Genomic DNA, 24,130 nt, shown 5'->3' with positions numbered 1-24,130 from the left:
ATGGTGGAAGCAAAGGTACAGTTTAGGGAAAGGACACTGGTGCTGGGGCTGGTTAGCAGGGTCCCAGCACACTTTCATTCAGAACCTGGCATCAGAAAAAGGCAGGGGGTAACCATGCCAAGGAGGCATTACCTTACATTGCGCGTGTGTTTGGTCGGTCGTCTTAGGCTGGCTAAACACACGAGCATGGAGGTTTCCCCAACCCGGCTGTGTTTAACAGCTGGGCGGCAGAAACTGCACAGACCCCCCAGGGAAGTGTCTGAGTGGCAGTGCAAGCCGATCAGACCAATCCTAAACTGCTTTAATGCTAGGTTTAGCATGAATGCAGCACCAGGATTGCTGGGGAGCCTGTGCTGGTGTCCCAGTGAATGGTGGGACACCAGAAGAGGAAAAAGGCGGCAGGAGGCAGCGGCGATGGAAAGAGTTACGTTTTCCTTTCTTTTTTACTCCCCCCCCTGTCTCTCTAACCCCTCAACGCCTCCCCTTGACATCTGCAGCAGCGGCTGCTGCACAGTGGGTCCACTTTAACAACCCACAGCCTCAGGAAACCAACATTTACTGGTGGTAGGGGATTGTGCCAACAAGTATCTGAAATATCTGAAACCAAGTCCCCTTAGTACTACTACTGCTGCTGCTGCAGTAGCCAAAGCCCTCATTTACCAGGGTAGTGTTTCCTAAGGAGGTGGTTCCTATCAGAGGTTTCAACTTCATGTCAGCTTACCTAAAACACATGTGGGATGAGTGTGGGGTGACCTACAAGTTCACCACGCCATATGATCCACAAAGCAATGGACTTGTTGAAAGGTTCAACAAGACATTGAAGGGCATGATTATGGCGCTCCCTGAAACACTCAAAAGGAGATGGGATGTCCTCTTGCCATGCTTGCTTTTCGCCTATAGAGGAGCCACAGAAAAGGTAGGGTTTCCCCCTTTGAACTTGTTTGCCCACTCTATTAAGGGACCACTTGCGAAGAAGGGTTGGGAGAGGCCTCTCCATGAGCCTAAGCAAGATGTGGTGGACTATGTGCTAGGCCTCCACTCTAGGATAGCAGAGTATATGGAAAAATCATCCAAAAACTTGGAGGCCAGCCAACAGCTCCAGAAGAAGTGGTATGACCAAAAGGCTGCACTGGTGGAGTTTAAACCAGGGCAGAATGTATGGGTTCTGGAGCCTGTGGCTTCCAGGGCACTTCAGGACAAGTGGAGTCGTCCTTACCCTATCGTAGAGAAGAAAAGTGAGGTCACCTACTTGGTAGATCTGGCCCTTAAGAGGCCACCCAAAAGGGCGATCCATGTGAACCACCTCAAGGTTTTCTGTGACAGGGATGATGTAACCATTCTGATGGTTACTGATGAACAGTATGCAGAGAGTGAACATCTCCCTGACCGCCTCTCTCACAATCCTAAAGATGGATCAGTGGATGAAACTGTCTACTCAGACACCCTTACCACCCAACAGCGGGCTGACTGCAGTATGCAGAGCTCTTCTCCTTAACCCCTGGACAGACACAACTGTGTACGCATGATGTGGACAAATCTAAGATCTATCGACAGTCTGATCAAGTTAAGGAAAGCATCAAAGTTGAAGTCAACAAGATGCTGGATTTAGGGGTTATTGAACCCTCGACAGTCCCTGGGCTTTTAGAAATAAAACTAGATTTTGAAAAGCTGAAACCTTCCTCTTAAAATAAAAATTCCTATTTGTTTGTAAATTTAAGTCGTTTTTAATTTGTATATTTGAGCTACGTATGGTTGTTTTTGCTTTCTAGTTTATTATTTTGAGGTTCAAAATCATAGAAACTGCTTAAGCTAGGGTCCCTAAACTCCATTAGTGATTCGGTACGGATCAACACAAGTCAAAGGAAGAAAACAAGTTACTTACCTGTAACTACAGTTATCCAGTATTGGTATCTTTCATAAATTCACATGCTTGAATCATCACAGTCATCAAAGTGGGAGTCCCATGGTACATAAAATAGCAATAATTAACAAATAAAAGTTTTTTGCGGTAGGCTATAATGGAAACAGTAAATGCTCATATAGCCTATCCATGTCCTTTTGTGAAAAGGACCCAAACTTGCCTGCTGACCAATCAGGCACCAACACTCTCCAGAGAAGCTCCTTCCCTCAGATTTTCCAGCACTAGAGTGAAAGATTATATCCTGAGAGGAAATGCGAGCGTCAAAGGGGAGGAGGGTGGGTCACATGTGAATTTATGAAAGATACCAATACTGGATAATGAAAATGTCACTTACCCAGTGTACATCTGTTCGTGGCATCAGTCGCAGTAGATTCGCATGTTCTGCAATAGCTCGCCATCTGGTGTTGGGCCGGAGTGTTACAAGTTGTTTTTCTTCGAAGAAGTCTTTCGAGTCACGGGACCGAGTGACTCCTCCCTTTGTCTCCATTGCGCATGGGCGTCGACTCCATCTTCGATTGTTTTTCCCCGCAGAGGGTGAGGTAGGAGTCGAATTGTAGTAATAGTGCCCATGCAATGGAGTGACTAAGTATGCACCTATTTAAGGTTGAGATGATACATATATAAATAATTGAAGGTAACTTCCAAACTGCTACAGGCTCCCGGGGAGGCGGGTGGGCACATGCGAATCTACTGCGACTGATGCCACGAACAGATGTACACTGGGTAAGTGACATTTTCAGTTCGATGGCATCTGTCGCTGTAGATACGCATGTTCTGCATAGACTAGTAAGCAGTTATTTCCCAAAAAGCGGTGGATCAGCCTGTAGGAGTGGAAGTAGTTTGAAATAATGTCCTTAATACGGCTTGACCTACTGTGGCTTGTTGTGCGGATAACACGTCTACACAGTAGTGCTTGGTGAATGTGTGAGGCGTAGACCATGTGGCTGCCTTACATATTTCTTGCATTGGGATGTTTCCTAGAAAGGCCATGGTAGCACCTTTCTTTCTGGTTGAGTGTGCCCTTGGTGTAATGGGCAGCTGTCGTTTAGCTTTAAGGTAGCAGATTTGGATGCATTTAACTATCCATCTGGCTATACCTTGTTTTGAAATTGGGTTTCCTGCGTGAGGTTTTTGAAATGCAATAAAGAGTTGTTTAGTCTTTCTGATGTTTTTAGTTCTGTCAATGTAATACATTAATGCTCTTTTGACATCTAATGTATGTAGTGCCCTTTCAGCTACGGTATCTGGCTGTGGAAAGAACACTGGAAGTTCCACTGTTTGATTTAGATGGAACGGTGAAATAACCTTTGGCAAAAATTTAGGATTGGTCCTTAGGACGACTTTATTTTTGTGTAGTTGTATAAAAGGTTCCTGTATAGTAAACGCCTGAATCTCGCTTACTCTTCTTAGGGAAGTAATGGCGATGAGAAATGCCACCTTCCAGGTTAGGAACTGTATGTCGCAGGAGTGCATGGGTTCAAAAGGTGGACCCATAAGTCTAGTTAGGACAACATTTAGGTTCCATGAAGGAACAGGTAGTGTTCTTGGTGGTATAATTCTCCTAAGGCCCTCCATGAATGCTTTAATGACTGGTATTTTATATAGGGAAGTTGAATAGGTAGTTTGCAGGTATGCAGATATTGCTGCAAGGTGAATCTTAATGGAAGAGAAAGCTAGGTTAGATTTTTGTAAGTGAAGCAAGTAACCCACTACATGTTCTGGAGTTGTGTGTAATGGTTGTATTTGATTAATATGGCAGTAGCAAACAAACCTCTTCCATTTACTTGCATAGCAGTGCCTGGTGGATGGCCTTCTTGCTTGTTTTATGACTTCCATACATTCTTGGGTAAGTTGTAAGTGCCCGAATTCTAGGATTTCAGGAGCCAGATTGCTAGATTCAGCGATGCTGGATCTGGGTGTCTGATCTTTTGGTTGTGCTGTGTCAACAGATCTGGCCTGTTGGGCAATTTGATGCAGGGTACCACTGATAGGTCTAGCAGCGTTGTGTACCAGGGTTGCCTCGCCCAAGTTGGTGCTATCAATATGAGTTTGAGTTTGCTTTGACTGAGTTTGTTTACCAGGTAAGGAAGGAGAGGGAGAGGAGGAAAAGCGTAAGCAAATATCCCTGACCAGTTCATCCATAGGGCATTGCCTTGGGATTGTTTGTGTGGGTATCTGGATGCGAAGTTTTGGCATTTTGCGTTCTCCCTTGTCGCAAACAAGTCTATCTGAGGTGTTCCCCAGAGTTTGAAATAAGTGTTCCGAATTTGGGGGTGAATTTCCCATTCGTGGACCTGTTGGTGATCTCGAGAGAGATTGTCTGCGAGTTGATTTTGTATCCCTGGTATAAACTGTGCAATTAGGCGAATTTGGTTGTGAATTGCCCAATGCCAATTTTTTTGTGCTAGCAGGCTTAACTGCGTGGAGTGCGTCCCCCCCTGCTTGTTTAGATAATACATTGTTGTCATGTTGTCTGTTTTGACGAGAATGTATTTGTGAACTATTATTGGTTGGAAAGCTTTTAGTGCTTGAAAAACTGCTAAAGTTCTAGGTGATTGATATGCAGTTTTGTTTGATGTACGTTCCATTGTCCTTGTATGCTGTGTTGATCGAGGTGTGCTCCCCACCCTGTCAAGGAAGCATCTGTTGTTATTACGTATTGTGGCACTGGGTCTTGGAAAGGCCGCCCCTTGTTTAAATTTATGTTGTTCCACCACAGAAGCGAGAGGTAAGTTTGGCGGTCTATTAACACCAGATCTAGAAGGTGACCCTGTGCTTGAGACCACTGAGATGCTAGGCATTGTTGTAAGGGCCTCATGTGCAGTCTTGCGTTTGGGACAATGGCTATGCATGATGACATCATGCCTAGGAGTTGTAATACCATCTTTGCTTGTATCTTTTGTGTTGGATACATGCGTTGTATGATGGTGTTGAAATTTTGAATTCTTTGTGGACTTGGAGTGGCTACTCCTTTTGATGTGTCTGTTATGGCTCCCAGGTATTGTTGTACCTTGCGTGGCAGAATTTTGCATTTTGTGAAATTGACGGTGAACCCTAGTTTGAAGAGGGTTTGTATGATATGATTTGTGTGATTTGAGCACTCTATTAACGAATGGGCCTTGATTAGCCAGTCGTCTAGATATGGGAACACATGTATCTGCTGTCTTCTTATGTGTGCTGCGACTACCGCTAGACATTTGGTAAAGACTCTTGGTGCGGTTGTTAATCCGAAAGGCAGTACCTTGAATTGGTAATGTATTCCTTTGAATACAAACCTTAGGTATTTCCTGTGCGATGGGTGTATTGGTATATGGAAATAAGCATCCTTGAGGTCTAAAGTTGCCATGTAGTCGTGCAGTTTTAGCAATGGCAATACTTCTTGTAGTGTGACCATGTGGAAGTGGTCTGATTTGATGAAAGTGTTCACTACTCTGAGGTCTAGGATTGGTCTCAGTGTTTTGTCCTTCTTTGGTATCAGAAAGTACAGTGAGTAAACTCCTGTGTTTGAGTGTTTGGCACTAATTCGATTGCATTCTTTTGCAATAGAGCCTGCACTTCTATCTCCAGGAGATTGGAATGGTGTGTTGTTAAATTTTGTGCTTTTGGTGGTATGTTTGGAGGGAATTGTAGAAATTCTATGCAATAACCATGTTGGATAATTGCTAGAACCCAAGTGTCTGTAGTGATTTCCTCCCATGCTTTGTAATAATGACCTATTCTTCCCCCCACTGGTGTTGTGTGGAGGGGGTGAGTGACCTGTGAGTCACTGTTTAGTAGTAGGGGCTTTGGGGCTTTGAAATCTTCCTCTATTTCTAGGGAATTGCCCTCCTCTATATTGTCCCCGAAAACCTCCTCTATACTGTCCCTGGTAACTGGACGGTGTGGCTTGTGAGGTGCTGGCTTGTGTGCTTTGACCTCGAAACCCCCCTCGAAAGGGCGTTTTACGGAATGTGCTGTAATTCCCTCTGCTCTGCGGGGAGTAGAGTGCGCCCATGGCTTTGGCAGTGTCCGTATCTTTTTTGAGTTTCTCAATCGCTGTGTCCACTTCTGGACCGAACAGTTCTTTTTCATTAAAAGGCATATTGAGAACTGCTTGTTGAATCTCTGGTTTAAATCCAGACGTTCGGAGCCATGAATGCCTTCTGATAGTTACAGATGTATTAATTGTCCGTGCAGCTGTATCTGCAGCGTCCATGGAGGAGCGGATCTGGTTGTTGGAAATGGTCTGTCCTTCCTCGACCACTTGCTTTGCCCTATTTTGTAAGTCCTTGGGCAGATGTTCAATGAGATGTTGCATCTCGTCCCAGTGGGCTCTGTCATAGCGCGCAAGTAGTGCCTGGGAGTTCGCGATGCGCCACTGGTTTGCAGCTTGTGCTGCGACTCTCTTGCCAGCTGCATCGAACTTGCGGCTTTCTTTATCTGGGGGTGGTGCATCTCCAGATGTGTGGGAGTTGGCCCTTTTCCTAGCTGCTCCTACAACAACAGAGTCTGGTGGCAGCTGTGTAGTGATGAAAACCGGGTCCGTAGGAGGCGGCTTATACTTTTTTTCCACCCTTGGTGTGATTGCCCTACTTTTGACCGGCTCCTTAAATATGTCTTTTGCGTGCCGGAGCATACCAGGGAGCATAGGCAGGCTTTGGTATGAGCTGTGGGTGGAGGAGAGTGTGTTGAACAAGAAATCATCCTCGACCTGTTCTGAGTGGAGGCTTACATTGTGATATTGTGCTGCTCTAGCCACCACCTGAGAGTACGCGGTGCTGTCTTCTGGTGGAGATGGCTTTGTAGGGTATGCCTCCGGGCTGTTATCTGACACTGGGGCGTCGTATAGGTCCCATGCGTCCTGATCTTGGTCACCCTGGCTCATGATGGTGTGAGCTGGGGAGTGTGATGGAGTTTGTGCTGGTGAAACGTCAATCACGGGCGGAGGAGAGGGTGGTGGTGTAACTCTTTTCACCACTTTTGGTTGTGGTGTTTGTTCAGTCTGGAACTCCAACCTCCTCTTTCTCCTAATGGGGGGAAGAGTGCTTATTTTTCCTGTCCCCTGCTGAATGAAGATACGCTTTTGCGTATGGTCCACATCAGTTGCTTGTAGCTCTTCCTCAAACCTATGCTTCTGCATTTGGGAGGTTAGCGAGTGCTCTTCTGTACAAGAGCCTGAAGCTGGGTCGCTTGCAGTTTGTTTCGGCATCGAAACTTTGTCTGCGTGTTTTTTCGGCTCAGAGGTGACTTTTTTCCTTTTCGGGGCCGAAACCTCTCGGCGTCGATCTGTTTCGGTGCCGCTGTCTCGGCGTCGAGCCGTGTCCACACCGGCATCTCGGTGTCGAGGCTTGTCTCCAGCACTTTCTCGGTCCCGAGAAGGCTGCGTGCCGGTGTCTCGACCGGAGTCGGACGATCTCGGCACTGTATGGGCCTTTTTCGGTGCCGACGGTCGGTCACCGAATTTATGGGTCGAGCCATGGCCTGGTGGCAGTGGCGTCCCCTGGGCCTTGTAAATGTTTCTTTGTGTGGTTTTCGACGTCTTACTCACGGTTTGTGTATCGTCGAATCCTTCGGAGTCTGAGTCTTGGATCGAGAAGGTACCTTCCTCTTCCTGTTCCTCGAACTCCCGTTGGGCTGTCGGTGCGGACGCCATCTGAAGTCTTCTGGCTCGACGGTCTCGGAGTGTTTTTCGGGACCGGAAGCACGACAGGCCTCGCAGGTGTCTTCGCTGTGCTCAGGTGACAGGCACAGGTTGCAGACCAAGTGTTGGTCTGTGTAGGGGTATTTATTGTGGCATTTGGGGCAGAAACGAAACGGGGTCCGTTCCATCGGCGTTCTTCAGCACGCGGTCGGGCCGACCAGGCCCCGACGGAGGATCGAAAAACTACCCCGAAGGGCACCGGAGCTCTTCGATCTTCGATGCGGTGTTGAATGTAAGTACGCCGATCCCGAACGCAACAATACCGACGAAAATCTTCCGAAATTAGCTAATTTTTCGTTCCGAAACTCGGAGCGACAGGAACACGTCCGAACCCGATGGCGGAAAAAAAACAATCAAAGATGGAGTCGACGCCCATGCGCAATGGAGACAAAGGGAGGAGTCACTCGGTCCCGTGACTCGAAAGACTTCTTCGAAGAAAAACAACTTGTAACACTCCGGCCCAACACCAGATGGCGAGCTATTGCAGAACATGCGTATCTACAGCGACAGATGCCATCGAACCTGTAGTTACAGGTAAGTAACTTGTTTTCTTATCCAGTATTGGATCTTTCATAAATTCACATGCTTGAATCTGAATAGTCAGCAGTATTGTTGATAAACATTATACCCACTGTGGATGGAGGGTGCGAGCATGAAAATCCTTTATTCCCAATATAAAATAGTTAACTCATAACTTTTGCATCATGAGCTTCAGAGGACTATAGATACTTTTAAGTACATGTACACATATACTGAACATTCGTGTTATAAATGCAGATATATATATAGAAATACACATATATATATATATATATAAAGATATACACACATACATATACTTATATAGAAGCTGTAGGAAGTTGGCTCTGTATGTGCTATTTCAAAGTAAGGAATAGCATGCACAGAGTCCAAGGGTTCCCCTTAGAGGTAAAATAGTGGTAAAAATAGATAATACTAATGCTCTATTTTGTGGTAGTGTGGTCGAGCAGTAGGCTTATCCAAGGAGTAGTGTTAAGCATTTGTTGTACATACACATAGACAATAAATGAGGTACACACACTCAGAGACAAATCCAGCCAATAGGTTTTGTATAGAAAAATATCTTTTCTTAGTTTATTTTAAGAACCACAGGTTCAAATTTAACATGTAATATCTTGTTTGAAAGGTATTGCAGGTAAGTACATTAGGAACTTTGAATCATTTCAATTGCATGTATACTTTTCAAGTTATTCACAAATAGCTAGTTTAAAAGTGGACACTTAGTGCAATTTTCACAGTTCCTGGGGGAGGTAAGTTTTTGTTAGTTTTACCAGGTAAGTAAGACACTTACAGGGTTCAGTTCTTGGTCCAAGGTAGCCCACCGTTGGGGGTTCAGAGCAACCCCAAAGTTACCACACCAGCAGCTCAGGGCCGGTCAGGTGCAGAGTTCAAAGTGGTGCCCAAAACGCATAGGCTATAATGGAGAGAAGGGGGTGCCCCGGTTCCGGTCTGCTTGCAGGTAAGTACCCGCGTCTTCGGAGGGCAGACCAGGGGGGTTTTGTAGGGCACCGGGGGGGGACACAAGCCCACACAGAAATTTCACCCTCAGCGGCGCGGTGGCGGCCGGGTGCAGTGTTAGAACAAGCGTCGGGTTCGCAATGTAAGTCAATGAGAGATCAAGGGATCTCTTCAGCTCTGCAGGCAGGCAAGGGGGGGCTTCCTCGGGGAAACCTCCACTTGGGCAAGGGAGAGGGACTCCTGGGGGTCACTTCTGCAGTGAAAGTCCGGTCCTTCAGGTCCTGGGGGCTGCGGGTGCAGGGTCTTTTCCAGGCGTCGGGACTTAGGTTTCAGAGAGTCGCGGTCAGGGGAAGCCTCGGGATTCCCTCTGCAGGCGGCGCTGTGGGGGCTCAGGGGGGACAGGTTTTGGTACTCACAGTCGTAGAGTAGTCCGGGGGTCCTCCCTGAGGGGTTGGTTCTCCACCAGCCGAGTCGGGGTCGCCGGGTGCAGTGTTTCAAGTCTCACGCTTCTTGCGGGGAGATTGCAGGGTTCTTTAAAGCTGCTTCTTTGGATAAAGTTGCAGTCTTTTTGGAGCAGGTCCGCTGTCCTCGGGAGTTTCTTGTCGTCGTCGAAGCAGGGCAGTCCTCAGAGGATTCAGAGGTCGCTGGTCCCTTTGGAAGGCGTCGCTGGAGCAGAGTTCTTTGGAAGGCAGGAGACAGGCCAGTGAGTTTCTGGAGCCAAGGCAGTTGGTGTCTTCTGGTCTTCCTCTGCAGGGGTTTTCAGCTAGGCAGTCCTTCTTGTTGTTGCAGGAATCAAATTTTCTAGGGTTCAGGGTAGCCCTTAAATACTAAATTTAAGGGCGTGTTTAGGTCTGGGGGGTTAGTAGCCAATGGCTACTAGCCCTGAGGGTGGGTACACCCTCTTTGTGCCTCCTCCCAAGGGGAGGGGGTCACAATCCTAACCCTATTGGGGGAATCCTCCATCTGCAAGATGGAGGACTTCTAAAAGTTAGAGTCACCTCAGCTCAGGACACCTTAGGGGCTGTCCTGACTGGCCAGTGACTCCTCCTTGTTATTCTCATTATTTTCTCCGGCCTTGCCGCCAAAAGTGGGGGCCGGGGCCGGAGGGGGCGGGCAACTCCACTAGCTGGAGTGTCCTGCGGTGCTGTGACAAAGGGGTGAGCCTTTGAGGCTCACCGCCAGGTGTTACAGCTCCTGCCTGGGGGAGGTGTTAGCATCTCCACCCAGTGCAGGCTTTGTTACTGGCCTCAGAGTGACAAAGGCACTCTCCCCATGGGGCCAGCAACATGTCTCTAGTGTGGCAGGCTGCTGGAACTAGTCAGCCTACACAGACAGTCAGTTAAGTTTCAGGGGGCACCTCTAAGGTGCCCTCTGTGGTGTATTTTACAATAAAATGTACACTGGCATCAGTGTGCATTTATTGTGCTGAGAAGTTTGATACCAAACTTCCCAGTTTTCAGTGTAGCCATTATGGTGCTGTGGAGTTCGTGCAAAACAGACTCCCAGACCATATACTCTTATGGCTACCCTGCACTTACAATGTCTAAGGTTTTGCTTAGACACTGTAGGGGCACAGTGCTCATGCACTGGTACCCTCACCTATGGTATAGTGCACCCTGCCTTAGGGCTGTAAGGCCTGCTAGAGGGGTGTCTTACCTATACTGCATAGGCAGTGAGAGGCTGGCATGGCACCCTGAGGGGAGTGCCATGTCGACTTACTCATTTTGTTCTCACTAGCACACACAAGCTGGTAAGCAGTGGGTCTGTGCTGAGTGAGGGGTCTCTAGGGTGGCATAATACATGCTGCAGCCCTTAGAGACCTTCCCTGGCATCAGGGCCCTTGGTACCAGAGGTACCAGTTACAAGGGACTTATCTGGATGCCAGGGTGTGCCAATTGTGGAATCAATGGTACATTTTAGGTGAAAGAACACTGGTGCTGGGGCCTGGTTAGCAGGGTCCCAGCACACTTCTCAGTCAAGTCAGCATCAGTATTAGGCAAAAAGTGGGGGGTAACTGCAACAGGGAGCCATTTCTTTACAGAAGCATATTAAAATTATATTGAAAATGTCACTTACCCAGTGTACATCTGTTCGTGGCATCAGTCGCAGTAGATTCGCATGTTCTGCAATAGCTCGCCATCTGGTGTTGGGCCGGAGTGTTACAAGTTGTTTTTCTTCGAAGAAGTCTTTCGAGTCACGGGACCGAGTGACTCCTCCTTTTGTCTCCATTGCGCATGGGCGTCGACTCCATCCTCGATTGTTTTTCCCCGCAGAGGGTGAGGAAGGAGTTGAATTGTAGTAATAGTGCCCATGCAATGGAGTGACTAAGTATGCACCTATATAAGGTTGAGATGATACATATATAAATAATTGAAGGTAACTTCCAAACTGCTACAGGCTCCCGGGGAGGCGGGTGGGCACATGCGAATCTACTGCGACTGATGCCACGAACAGATGTACACTGGGTAAGTGACATTTTCAGTTCGATGGCATCTGTCGCTGTAGATACGCATGTTCTGCATAGACTAGTAAGCAGTTATTTTCCCAAAAGCGGTGGATCAGCCTGTAGGAGTGGAAGTAGTCTGAAATAATGTCCTTAATACAGCTTGACCTACTGTGGCTTGTTGTGCGGATAACACGTCTACACAGTAGTGCTTGGTGAATGTGTGAGGCGTAGACCATGTGGCTGCCTTACATATTTCTTGCATTGGGATGTTTCCTAGAAAGGCCATGGTAGCACCTTTCTTTCTGGTTGAGTGTGCCCTTGGTGTAATGGGCAGCTGTCGTTTAGCTTTAAGGTAGCAGATTTGGATGCATTTAACTATCCATCTGGCTATACCTTGTTTTGAAATTGGGTTTCCTGCATGAGGTTTTTGAAATGCAATAAAGAGTTGTTTAGTCTTTCTGATGTTCTTTGTTCTGTCAATGTAATACATTAATGCTCTTTTGACATCTAATGTATGTAGTGCCCTTTCGGCTACGGTATCTGGCTGTGGAAAGAACACTGGAAGTTCCACTGTTTGATTTAGATGGAACGGTGAAATAACCTTTGGCAAAAATTTAGGATTGGTCCTTAGGACGACTTTATTTTTGTGTAGTTGTATAAAAGGTTCCTGTATAGTAAACGCCTGAATCTCGCTTACTCTTCTCAGGGAAGTAATGGCGATGAGAAATGCCACCTTCCAGGTTAGGAACTGTATGTCGCAGGAATGCATGGGTTCAAAAGGTGGACCCATAAGTCTAGTTAGGACAACATTTAGGTTCCATGAAGGAACAGGTAGTGTTCTTGGTGGTATAATTCTCCTAAGGCCCTCCATGAATGCTTTAATGACTGGTATTTTATATAGGGAAGTTGAATAGGTAGTCTGCAGGTATGCAGATATTGCTGCAAGGTGAATCTTAATGGAAGAGAAAGCTAGGTTAGATTTTTGTAAGTGAAGCAAGTAACCCACTACATGTTCTGGAGTTGTGTGTAATGGTTGTATTTGATTAATATGGCAGTAGCAAACAAACCTCTTCCATTTACTTGCATAGCAGTGCCTGGTGGATGGCCTTCTTGCTTGTTTTATGACTTCCATACATTCTTGGGTAAGTTGTAAGTGCCCGAATTCTAGGATTTCAGGAGCCAGATTGCTAGATTCAGCGATGCTGGATCTGGGTGTCTGATCTTTTGGTTGTGCTGTGTCAACAGATCTGGCCTGTTGGGCAATTTGATGCAGGGTACCACTGATAGGTCTAGCAGCGTTGTGTACCAGGGTTGCCTTGCCCAAGTTGGTGCTATCAATATGAGTTTGAGTTTGCTTTGACTGAGTTTGTTTACCAGGTAAGGAAGGAGAGGGAGAGGAGGAAAAGCGTAAGCAAATATCCCTGACCAGTTCATCCATAGGGCATTGCCTTGGGATTGTTTGTGTGGGTATCTGGATGCGAAGTTTTGGCATTTTGCGTTCTCCCTTGTCGCAAACAAGTCTATCTGAGGTGTTCCCCAGAGTTTGAAATAAGTGTTCAGTATTTGGGGGTGAATTTCCCATTCGTGGACCTGTTGGTGATCTCGAGAGAGATTGTCTGCGAGTTGATTTTGTATCCCTGGTATAAACTGTGCAATTAGGCGAATTTGGTTGTGAATTGCCCAATGCCAAATTTTTTGTGCTAGCAGGCTTAACTGCGTGGAGTGCGTCCCTCCCTGCTTGTTTAGATAATACATTGTTGTCATGTTGTCTGTTTTGACGAGAATGTATTTGTGAACTATTATTGGTTGGAAAGCTTTTAGTGCTTGAAAAACTGCTAAAAGTTCTAGGTGATTGATATGCAGTTTTGTTTGATGTACGTTCCATTGTCCTTGTATGCTGTGTTGATTGAGGTGTGCTCCCCACCCTGTCATGGAAGCATCTGTTGTTATTACGTATTGTGGCACTGGGTCTTGGAAAGGCCGCCCCTTGTTTAAATTTATGTTGTTCCACCACAGAAGCGAGAGGTAAGTTTGGCGGTCTATTAACACCAGATCTAGAAGGTGACCCTGTGCTTGAGACCACTGTGATGCTAGGCATTGTTGTAAGGGCCTCATGTGCAGTCTTGCGTTTGGGACAATGGCTATGCATGATGACATCATGCCTAGGAGTTGTAATACCATCTTTGCCTGTATCTTTTGTGTTGGATACATGCGTTGTATGATGGTGTTGAAATTTTGAATTCTTTGTGGACTTGGAGTGGCTACTCCTTTTGATGTGTCTATTATGGCTCCCAGGTATTGTTGTACCTTGCGTGGCAGAATTTTGGATTTTGTGAAATTGACGGTGAACCCTAGTTTGAAGAGGGTTTGTATGATATGATTTGTGTGATTTGAGCACTCTATTAACGAATGGGCCTTGATTAGCCAGTCGTCTAGATATGGGAACACATGTATTTGCTGCCTTCTTATGTGTGCTGCGACTACTGCTAGACATTTGGTAAAGACTCTTGGTGCGGTTGTTAATCCGAAAGGCAGTACCTTGAATTGGTAATGTATTCCTTTGAATACAAACCTTAGGTATTTCCTGTGCGATGGGTGTATTGGTATATGGAAATAAGCATCCTTGAGGTCTAATGTTGCCATGTAGTCGTGCAGTTTTAGCAATGGCAATACTTCTTGTAGTGTGACCATGTGGAAGTGGTCTGATTTGATGAAAGTGTTCACTACTCTGAGGTCTAGGATTGGTCTCAGCGTTTTGTCCTTCTTTGGTATCAGAAAGTACAGTGAGTAAACTCCTGTGTTTATTTGTGTGTTTGGCACTAATTCGATTGCATTCTTTTGCAATAGTGCCTGCACTTCTATCTCCAGGAGATTGGAATGGTGTGTTGTTAAATTTTGTGCTTTTGGTGGTATGTTTGGAGGGAATTGTAGAAATTCTATGCAATAACCATGTTGGATAATTGCTAGAACCCAAGTGTCTGTAGTGATTTCCTCCCATGCTTTGTAATAATGACCTATTCTTCCCCCCACTGGTGTTGTGTGGAGGGGGTGAGTGACATGTGAGTCATTGTTTAGTAGTAGGGGTTTTGGGGCCTTGAAATCTCCCTCTATTTCTAGGGAATTGCCCTCCTCTATATTGTCCCCGAAAACCTCCTCTATACTGTCCCTGGTAAGTGGACGGTGTTGCTTGTGAGGTGCTGGCTTGTGTGCTTTGACCCCGAAACCCCCCTCGAAAGGGCGTTTTACGGAATGTGCTGTAATTTCCTCTGCTCTGCGGGGAGTAGAGTGCGCCCATGGCTTTGGCAGTGTCCGTATCTTTTTTGAGTTTCTCAATCGCTGTGTCCACTTCTGGACCGAACAGTTCTTTTTTATTAAAAGGCATATTGAGAACTGCTTGTTGAATCTCTGGTTTAAATCCAGACGTTCGGAGCCATGCATGCCTTCTGATAGTTACAGATGTATTAATTGTCCTTGCAGCTGTATCTGCAGCGTCCATGGAGGAACGTATCTGGTTGTTGGAGATGGTCTGTCCCTCCTCAACCACTTGTTTTGCCCTATTTTGGAAGTCTTTGGGCAGATGTTCAATGAGATGTTGCATCTCGTCCCAGTGGGCTCTGTCATAGCGCGCAAGTAGTGCCTGGGAGTTCGCGATGCGCCACTGGTTTGCAGCTTGTGCTGCGACTCTCTTACCAGCTGCATCGAACTTGCGGCTTTCTTTATCTGGGGGTGGTGCATCTCCAGATGTGTGAGTGTTGGCCCTTTTCCTAGCTGCTCCTACAACAACAGAGTCTGGTGGCAGCTGTGTTGTGATGAAAACCGGGTCCGTAGGAGGCGGCTTATACTTTTTTTCCACCCTTGGTGTGATTGCCCTACTTTTGACCGGGTCCTTAAATATGTCTTTTGCGTGCCGGAGCATACCAGGGAGCATAGGCAGGCTTTGGTAGGAGCTGTGGGTGGAGGAGAGTGTGTTGAACAAGAAATCATCCTCGACCTGTTCTGAGTGGAGGCTTACGTTGTGAAATTGTGCTGCTCTAGCCACCACCTGAGAGTACGCGGTGCTGTCTTCTGGTGGAGATGGTTTTGTAGGGTATGCCTCCGGGCTGTTATCTGACACTGGGGCGTCGTATAGGTCCCATGCGTCCTGATCTTGGTCACCCTGGCTCATGGTGGTGTGAGCTGGGGAGTGTGATGGCGTTTGTGCTGGTGAAACGTTAATCACGGGCGGAGGAGAGGGTGGTGGTGTAACTCTTTTCACCACTTTTGGTTGTGGTGCTTGTTCCGTCTGGAACTCCAACCTTCTCTTTCTCCTAATGGGGGGAAGGGTGCTTATTTTTCCTGTCCCCTGCTGAATGAAGATACGCTTTTGCGTATGGTCCACATCAGTTGCTTGTAGCTCTTCCTCAAACCTATGCTTTTGCATTTGGGAGGTTAGCGAGTGCTCTTCTGTATAAGAGCCTGAAGCTGGGTCGCTTGCAGTTTGTTTCGGCATCGAAACTTTGTCTGCGTGTTTTTTCGGCTCCGAGGCGACTTTTTTCCTTTTCGGGGCCGAAACCTCTCGGCGTCGATCTGTTTCGGTGCCGCTGTCTCGGCGTCGAGCCGTGTCCACACCGGCATCTCGGTGTCGAGGCTTGTCTCCAGCACTTTCTCGGTCCCGAGAAGGCTGCGTGCCGGTGTCTCGACCGGAGTCGGACGATCTCGGCACTGTTCGGGCCTTTTTCGGTGCCGACGGTCGGTCACCGAATTTATGGGTCGAGCCATGGCCTGGTGGCAGTGGCGTCCCCTGGGCCTTGTAAATGTTTCTTTGTGTGGTTTTCGACGTCTTACTCACGGTTTGTGTCTCGTCGAATCCTTCGGAGTCTGAGTCTTGGATCGAGAAGGTACCTTCCTCTTCCTGCTCCTCGAACTCTCGGTGGGCTGTCGGCGCGGACGCCATCTGAAGTCTTCTGGCTCGACGGTCTCGGAGTGTTTTTCGGGACCGGAACGCACGACAGGCCTCGCAGGTGTCTTCGCTGTGCTCAGGTGACAGGCACAGGTTGCAGACCAAGTGTTGGTCTGTGTAGGGGTATTTATTGTGGCATTTGGGGCAGAAACGGAACGGGGTCCGTTCCATCGGCGTTCTTCAGCACGCGGTCGGGCCGACCAGGCCCCGACGGAGGATCGAAAAAACTACCCCGAAGGGCACCGGAGCTCTTCGATCTTCGATGCGGTGTGGAATCTAAGTACGCCGATCCCGAACGCAACAATACCGACGAAAATCTTCCGAAATTAACTATGTTTTCCGTTCCGAAACTCGGAGCGACAGGAACACGTCCGAACCCGATGGCGGAAAAAAAACAATCGAGGATGGAGTCGACGCCCATGCGCAATGGAGACAAAAGGAGGAGTCACTCGGTCCCGTGACTCGAAAGACTTCTTCGAAGAAAAACAACTTGTAACACTCCGGCCCAACACCAGATGGCGAGCTATTGCAGAACATGCGTATCTACAGCGACAGATGCCATCGAACATATATATATATATATATATATATATATATATATATATCTATATATATATAAAAAATGGAAATCACGGTTATGTGCATATGAAACCATTTCTATATAACTAAGGAAAGGTCACACCTTAATGAAAGAGATGGCGTAGAACAGCTTGTCCTACTAGAGAGTCTGTTCTCTGTGATGACTCCAAACAACAGTGCTGCGTAAAGGAGTGCATAGTTTTCCTTGTCGCAGCCTGACATATCTTATAAAGGGTAATACCCTGAAACAAAGCAGCCGATGTGGCGACTGCTCTTGTGGAGTGGGTTCTCGGATTGTCGAGGAAATCCACTGGGCTATAGTGGCCTTGGTTACCCCTGTTCCCGGTCGTCCAAGAGAATAAGATACCAGGAGTTGATCTGATTTTCTGATTTGTTTGGTACTTTGAAGATAAAATTTGAGGCATCGTTTGATGTCCAAAGAGTGTAGAGTTTTCGCTGCGATCGTAGTGGGATTTGGAAAAAAGGTTCGTAGTATCACAGGCTCATTGAGATGGAATGAAGAAGGCACCTTGGGAATGTATTTGGGGTTGGTTCTGAGCATAACGAAGTCCTCAGAAAAAACTAAAAAGGGTTCTTTAGTAGTGAACGCTTGTATATCACTGACTCTCCTGGTAGAAGTGAGAGCGAGCAAGGTTGCCACTTTCCATGTGATGCACTTGAGTTCCACTCTGTGAATGGGCTCGAAAGGAGCTTTCATGAGCTGAGACAGGACAATATTAAGATGCCACTCTGGCGGAGGTAACCGCACCGGGGGAAAAGTGCGGAAAAGCCCCTTCATAAACTGCTTAATGATTCTGGATGAGCCGATAGATGCCATCTCAGCTGATCGCCTATATGAGGCTATAGCTGCTAGGTGAATCTTGACTGATGCATGGCAAAGACCAGCCTTGGAGAGAGAGAGAGCAGGTAAGAAAGAATTTGCTCAGGGTTAATTTGAAATGGGTGAAAGTTGTTCTGAGAGCACCAAACACAAAATCTCTTCCACTTGAGTTTGTACGTCTTATTTGTGCTCTCTGTTCGTGCCCTAGATAATATTGGTCTACATTCCTGATGTTCATATCGTGAAACTCTCTGTACTCAGGAGCCAAGCATGCAATTGTAGGGAAGCTGGGTCGGGATGAAGGATGAGACCCTGATTCTTCGTTAGAAGATTTTGCTTGCAAGGAAGGTGGACTGGATTGGCCACGGACCGGAGTAGGAGCTCCGTGTACCATTACTGTCTGGGCCATCTGGGGGCTATAAGAATGATCCTGCAGCATTCGGACTTCATTTTCCTGAGGAGCCTGGGAATCAGAGGGATGGGGGGAAAAGCGTAGGCAAAGATCCTGGACCATCTCATCAAAAGAGCATTTCCCCCACGACCCCGGGAGTGGGTATCGACTGGCGTAGAACTGGCATTTGGCGTTCAGGTTGGTGGCAAACAAGTCTATGATCGGCCGACCCCATCGTTGGAAGATGCAGTCGAGTATGTTCTGGTTGAGTTCCCACTCATGGCAGTTGTCGTCCGTCCTGCTGAGCGAGTTCGCTAGGGCGTTGTTGACCCCAGGAAGGTGCTCCACCCTGAGGCGGACGTTGTTCAGTGTAAGCCAGTCCCAAAAAGACTGAGCTTCCCTTGAGAGGGAGAGGTATCTTGTTCCTCCCTGTTTGTTGATGTAAAACATACTTGTTGTGTTGTCCGTTCTGACTAACACTGAGGACCCTGCGATGCGTGGAAGAAAAGCTTTGAGTGTAAGAAGAATCGCCTTCAGTTCTAGCAGGTTTATGTGCATTTCTTTCTGGAGATCGGACCATCTGCCCTGAATGCGCATGTCCTGCAAATGGCCTCCCCAGCACTCCAAGGAGGCGTCTGTGGTGATGGCAAAGTCTGTTATTGGTGATAGAAAAGTAAGACCATGGGAGAGGTGGTTGGTGTGAGACCACCACTTCAACGCCTGCCGAATGTTTGGTGTGATAGTTATTAAGCCGTTGAAGGACCCTTGCGACTGGGTCCACTGGAGTTGCAGTTCTTCTTGCAGCGGCCTCATTCTGAGTCTTGCTAGTCGTACTAGGACTATGGCCGAGGAAATCATACCCAGAAGCGACTTGAACAGTCGTACTGAAACAAACTCTTTTGTGGAGATTCTGACAGCCAAGTGGATTAGCTTCTGCTGCCTTGCTGGAGTGAGATATGCCTTGTTCTGGATAGTGTCTAATTCTGCTCCCAGGAAAACTCTTCTGCATGAGGGAAGTATGACTGACTTCTGTAGATTCACTGTTAGACCCAAAATGTGGAATAATTTTAAGCAGGTGTTTGTCGCTTTGGAAGCTAGTAGCGTTGACGGAGCTTTTATGAGCCAGTCGTCCAGGTATGGAAACACATGGAAACCCTTGTTTCGGAGGAAACCTGCGACTGGGGCAAGGCATTTCGTGGAGATTCTTGGAGCTGATCTCAGCCCGAATGGTAGGATTTTGAACTAATAATGGGCACCGGCTACCGTAAAGCAGAGATATTTGCAATGTTTTTGGTGTATTGGTATGTGGAAGTAGGCGTCTTGGAGATCCAGAGTTGTCATAAAATTTCCAGGATTGAGGAGGTGCAGGATATCTGACAGTGTGATCATCTGGAAAGATTGCTTCCGAAGGAACTTGTTGAGTTTCCTGAGATCTAGTATAGGACGCCATTCCCCTGACTTTTTCCTTATGAGGAAGAAACAGGAGTAGAATCCGAGACCTCATTGTTGAACTGGGACTGCCTCTATAGCTCCTTTGGCAAGCAGAATGAATACCTCCCGTTGAAGCAGACGAAGATGGAGAGGTCTGCTTGATCTTGGTGGATGATGCAGTGGCTTTTGTATGAATTCCAGGGTATGACCTCTTGTCACTATATCCAGCACCCATTTGTCTGATGTTATTTTCTTCCACTCCTGGATGTAGTTGGAAATATTTGCTCCTATTTGCCGATGGTATGACAATTGGGGAAGTATAGCTGGTGCCTGGAGAAGATAATTGTTTTCTGGGTTGAGCTCTGGTTTGTAAAACCTGCCTTCTCTTTCCTCCCTGTCTGGCGTAGGAAGCCGTAGATGATTGCCTGTACTGTTGGTGGTAGGAAGGCCTATACTGGGATTGCTGGTACTGCCTGTGGAAGGAACCTCGAAATGAGGTGAAACCTCTTCCTCTAGCACCCCCAAAGGGCTGTTTCCGGTACTGTAGGGTACCTAGGGACTTGGCAGTGTCCGTGTCGGTCTTGATGGCTTGGAGCGCGTCATCTACGTGCTTGCCAAAGAGAGATTCGCCATCGTAGGGCATGTCGAGGTTACGGGACTGCACTTCCGGCCTGAAAGAAGTGGCTTTGAGTCAACCTTGGCGGCGTAAGACAGCGGCACCTGCTAGCTGACGAAAACCAGTAGAGGCTATATCAAGAGCGCAGTCGATTATTTCTTCCGACGTACGCTCACCCTCTTGAAGGATCTTCCGTGCCTCTGCTTGCTTGCTTTCAGGGATGAGGTCCAAGAAAGGTTGCATGTCCGACCACATTTGACGGTCATAACAACCCAGGATTGCCAAAGAATTTGCTGCTCTGACAGTGATTGCCGACATAGATGAGAATATTTTGCCTATATTATCTAATCTCTGTCCTTCTTTGTCTGGGGGAGTAGAGATAGGCGTCAATGGGTTTTTAGAACACCTTTGAGCAGCTTGTGAAATAACTGAGTCAGGCTTTGGGTGGCCAGTAAGACATGCAGGAGAGTCTGAATTGCCTTGTATTTCTTGTCCAGTTTTTGCGGGACTGGTGGAACTGTTGCCGGGTTGCGCATAATCTTTGTACCCTCTCTCCATATAAAATCGATAATAGGAATGGACCGTACATACTTTGACTGCTCCTTAAAATCATGTAGGAAACATTCCGACTGGGAGACAGATGTTGGAAGGTGGAAGCGTACAGCAGCTCTGTCCATAAGATTGTGGAAACCACCTATGTCCTCGGGTGGAGAATCAGAGGGGCGAGGAGGTGGTGGAGAAGGAGTGGGGGCCAAGTAGTCATCCCATTCCTCAGTAGGATGTTGCGGGGTAGAAATTTCTCCTTCCTCTTCTTCTTCCCCTGAAGTGGAACCTTCATCTCTAGGGGGTGCAGCTAACACCGAGTGGGGTGTCATTCTTGGAGTAGCTGGAGGAGGAGGGATATTGATTGGTGTAACCGGAGAGACTGGCGGTGGTGGCTGATCTTCTGCTGGAGGAACCTTCTCCTATAATCCTGTAGCATAGATTGTAAATCCTGGATTAAGGAGGAAGGCATCCGTATAGAGTGTCTAGGCTGAGGTTCTCTTGGTTGGTAATAGTGTTCCTGATGAGTAGTATGGTTGGTACTGGTCATACTCATCATCGTCATCTTCTTCTTGATACTTGACGGGGAGCTGAGATGGGCTGTGTGCATCTCCGAATGGACCTTCATCAGATTCCTCCCAGTCAAGAAGATGACTGGGTACTAAAGTTGACACTTTGCTTGGGGACGTGTCTATTGGATAAATGTCTGGTGTGGGCAGAGATGTGATCCTGACCATGGCTCAGAGATCCGGAGACCTGGAAGAGGTAGGAGTTGCCTCTATCTGCCTGATAGGCACCAGTGCAGTCGTCAATGGTGTGAAAGTTGACAATGCGGTGGACGGTACTGATTTTTCCATTGACGTTGGTCTCGTCGACGGTGGTGCCGTCGACGACGGCTTCTTTGACGGTGTCCTCGTCGACGGTGAAACAGCCGATGACATTGTCGTCGATATGATAGTCGACGGGGCTGTCGTCTACTGTGTTATAAACGATGTCGTCGATGACGTCAACTACTCACTCCGTTCTGGAGTTCTCATGGACGGAGGTTTGAGTGAAGGGATAGGAGCCCTTACCGCTGATGTCAGAATAGTCTACGCTGACGACTGTCTCGTTGACGATGTAGTGGAGACAGTAGATGTTAGTACTGTCGTCGTCACGGTGGTGTCGTCGATCTGATTTTAAGAATCACTTTTTTAGAAGTAGAAGGCTCTAAAGAAGGAGAAAGACGGTAGGACTCCTTTTGAAGAGGAGAGGAAGGCTCAGAGGAGACTGAAGTCTGTAAGCCCTTCCCATGATGTGATTTCTGCCTCTTTCTAGATTTTTCTGTGTTGCCCAGGTCCTCCGATTTGGACCTTTTGTGTGGTCTCTCTGACCCACTCTCCTCACCTGAAGTACAGGATTTAGCCTGTAACTATGTCAGGAGTCTACCCTCACGGTCCCTGAGGGTTTTTGTGGAGAAAGTGCAACATATCTTGCAGTCCTTAACCTGATGTTGTGGGTAGAGTCAATACAAGCAGTCTTTATGTGGATCATCCACATGGAGCCTTTTCTTTCCACAGGTCTTGCAAGGGCCAACAAGGCCTTTTCTAGAAGAATCCAACATATTTTCAATTCTTTTGAGAGAAAAAGGTTCTGAAGTAGTAGAAAACTGAGCAGAGCTCAGGGAGACTCCCTTCACACGACTTGCAATAGAAAATCTGAGGGAAGGAGCTTCTCTGGAGATTTTTCTAGAGGGTGCTGGTGCCCAATTGGTCAGCAGGCAAGTTTGGGTCCTTTTCACAAAAGGACATGGATAGGCTATACGAGCATTTACTGTTTCCATTATAGCCTATGGCAAAAAACTTTTATTTGTTAATTATTGCTATTTTATGTACCGTGGGACTCCCACTTCGACGACGGGGATGATTCAAGCATGTGAATTTATGAAAGATCCAATACTGGATAACTGCTAATCTAGAAGTACCTACTTTATTACAGTCCCCAAACCTCATTCCCAGGGTGGAAATAAAGAAATTAGATTCAGTGTGAACTAGAGGTCTCAACTCTTATCAGGACAGATGCCCACCCTATTCTAAGGGCTGATGAGCTGATAGATGAATTAGGTGCAGTCAAGTTTCTCAGTACCCTTTAAGTTACTGTGGAGTACTGGCAAATTTGCATGGAACCAGGAGCAAAAGAAATGGTTGCATAGTCTACACCTGATGGGCATTGGTGAAGTCCTTGCTGGCTTTGAGTCCTTCAGTGCAGCATATCTAGATGATATTGCAGTCTTTGGCTCCTCCTGGCGGGATCACCTTAACGTATGAGGAGCCTAGTAAATGAACCAAGTAACGCAAGCCTTTTAACATAACATTTTTCTGCCTTACTGAAGTTAGTAGTGGGGTACCTATACTCATCTATTGCTTTTAATAATCAAGATGAATTTATCACACATTTTAGAGCTTACAGTGATATTTTTTTTTACCATTACCAATAATGTAATTCAGCAACCTCTAAGGGCTGTGCACAGCTTGGAAGGAAAGGACTTCAGTTAAACAATGATAAATAAGTTTAGTGAAGACCTCCATTTTGTTCAACCAAAGGAAACAAATTACTTCCTAAAATACCAAGGAAAGAATATGTTGAAACCTAAACTCCCAGATATAAGTAAAATCATTAAGCTAATCCGATCCCCGAGGATATTTTAAACAAAGCTAAGCAATATAAATGGGACTTACTCAGGTGGAGGCATTTTAGATGGTTCCACGTCACGAAGGAAGTCACACAGAAGGGCTTGCTCAGCAGTGCAGCGTTTGCTGGGGTCCAATGCAAGCATATGATCAAATAAATCTAATGCAGGTGTTGGAATGCTGGAAAGAAAAAAAAAAAAAAAGAATATTTACAGAGGTCTGATCTGTGCTGCTTCAAATACATTAATAAGTGCATCATTTGTATGGCTTAAAACCTCTCCAATTTTGATGTTTAAAGCAAAGACCACAAGAAATTAAAAATCAACTTCTGCCTACTTCTAAATGTCTTGATTGCACAAACAAGCACATGCATAAAAAACCCTGGTAGGACTGCACACAGTGGTATGCCGCTGTTGAGAAGCCGTATAAATAGTGTACAAGAATAAAACGTAACCAGAAGAGGTCAGAGTCAAACTGTCCTAGAAAAGATGCACTGCACTGTAGGAAATCGGACTGGAGAGCATGCTTCAATTACGTGCAGTGCTTCCCAACCATTTTATAACAACAAACCACTTTT

At 46.8% G+C, this 24,130-nt stretch overlaps 1 protein-coding gene across 2 annotated transcripts in view; it reads right to left on the bottom strand.

Annotated features, from left to right (window-relative positions):
• Positions 1-24,130, bottom strand: part of CDK13 (cyclin dependent kinase 13) — a 626,606-nt gene that overhangs the window by 143,481 nt on the left and 458,995 nt on the right. For both annotated transcript variants that reach the window (XM_069215885.1, XM_069215880.1), the window contains exon 13: positions 23,602-23,733. In XM_069215885.1, coding sequence (XP_069071986.1) covers positions 23,602-23,733 — 132 coding nt within the window. The remainder of the gene's footprint in view (positions 1-23,601; positions 23,734-24,130) is intronic.

Source organism: Pleurodeles waltl, chromosome 2_1 (assembly GCF_031143425.1).
Source record: "Pleurodeles waltl isolate 20211129_DDA chromosome 2_1, aPleWal1.hap1.20221129, whole genome shotgun sequence".
Classification (NCBI taxonomy): domain Eukaryota; kingdom Metazoa; phylum Chordata; class Amphibia; order Caudata; family Salamandridae; genus Pleurodeles; species Pleurodeles waltl.
Note: the sequence above shows the minus strand (reverse complement) of the source record. Positions and strands in the feature narration are given on the sequence as shown.